Source organism: Bison bison, unplaced genomic scaffold (genome assembly GCF_000754665.1).
Source record: "Bison bison bison isolate TAMUID 2011002044 unplaced genomic scaffold, Bison_UMD1.0 scf7180017864331, whole genome shotgun sequence".
In the NCBI taxonomy this organism is placed as follows: domain Eukaryota; kingdom Metazoa; phylum Chordata; class Mammalia; order Artiodactyla; family Bovidae; genus Bison; species Bison bison.
The window spans coordinates 224,272-225,421 of NW_011494903.1; the positions used below are offsets into that span (position 1 = coordinate 224,272).

A 1,150-nucleotide genomic window follows, 5' to 3' on the forward strand; every position below is an offset into this window, starting at 1 on the left:
CTATTGAGATTCTTATTAGAAAATAGAAGAAATTAAGAGTTCTTTACATAAATCTCTTTATTCAGTAGCTTTCATAATATTGGTTTACATGTTTTAAAAACTGAAATTCCAAGAGTAGTAAAATAAAACCAAAGCATTATAAAGCAAAGACTTTAATTATATCATAAATGCTTTTAAAAGAGCTGTATTTACATCATAGCTAATTGAAACTATACTGCATGAATTCTACAGAAAATCCAGAATTTCTTTTAAATAGCAAGATTTGACTGTTTTGTGGAGGATGTGGGCTTTGGAATTTGGGGATTACTAATATGTTATTTTTTTCTCTTACATTTAACATAGATATTTGTATCAGAAAGCAAGGAGACGGCACCTGGAGATGTAGACAGCTTCTACAATTTTGCTGATATACAGATGGGAATATGAAGTGCAATGAGGAACCAAGGACTTCGTATTAAGCCCTTTTCAATTTGTGTGTTAGCAATGGGTTTTTTTTTAAACTGATGCTAAAATTGTTAAAGTCATTTTTTAAATAAATTGTTGAATACTGCATCATTTATGTGAGATTCGGAAAGAGTTCATTTTAAATTAAGTAGTTTTAATCAGCTTAAAAACCATTTAACCCAGTTCAGTGAGCTTGTAGGTTTTCTCTGCATATGATACTGTTATTAGAAAACAGAAGTGACTAGCAGTTCATTATTTTAATCCTAATTAAACATTCTTTCAAATCTCTAATTTACACTTTACTCAGTACTCTATAATACTTGTTTGAGAATATCTTCCATTTTCTTTTTTAATTTAGAAGGATTCCTTACTAGCTGATCAGTTAAAATGAACCTGTGTACATTTTTCTTGTATACATATCCAGTTAAATATTTGCTTCCTAGTTCCATAATATGGAAAATGAGATTTTGTGTACAGAGTTGACCTAATACTTTGTAAATTCAATTTTTAAATTAATAGGTATTTGATAACCAGTTTTGCAAGTAGCTCATGTTGGTATAACTGTTTAAAGACTACTTTAAACAGTTGTGAGTAGTATGCTTATTTGAATATATTCCACATTGTTTATTTTTTGAATAAAACTGTTAAATGACTCTTCTGCTTCCTGGTAGGAAAAGGTATATGGAATAATGAAACTATAGAAGCC

At 28.9% G+C, this 1,150-nt stretch overlaps 2 protein-coding genes across 2 annotated transcripts in view; one reads left to right on the top strand and one right to left on the bottom strand.

Annotated features, from left to right (window-relative positions):
* The window catches only part of RP2 (retinitis pigmentosa 2 (X-linked recessive)), a 38,744-nt gene extending 38,192 nt beyond the window's left edge, over window positions 1-552 (top strand). The window contains exon 4 of the mRNA XM_010853709.1: window positions 343-552. Coding sequence (XP_010852011.1) covers window positions 343-426 — 84 coding nt within the window. The 3' untranslated portion in view covers window positions 427-552. The remainder of the gene's footprint in view (window positions 1-342) is intronic.
* Window positions 1-1,150, bottom strand: part of CLCN5 (chloride channel, voltage-sensitive 5) — a 274,777-nt gene that overhangs the window by 156,848 nt on the left and 116,779 nt on the right. The gene's annotated exons all lie outside the window — the stretch shown is intronic.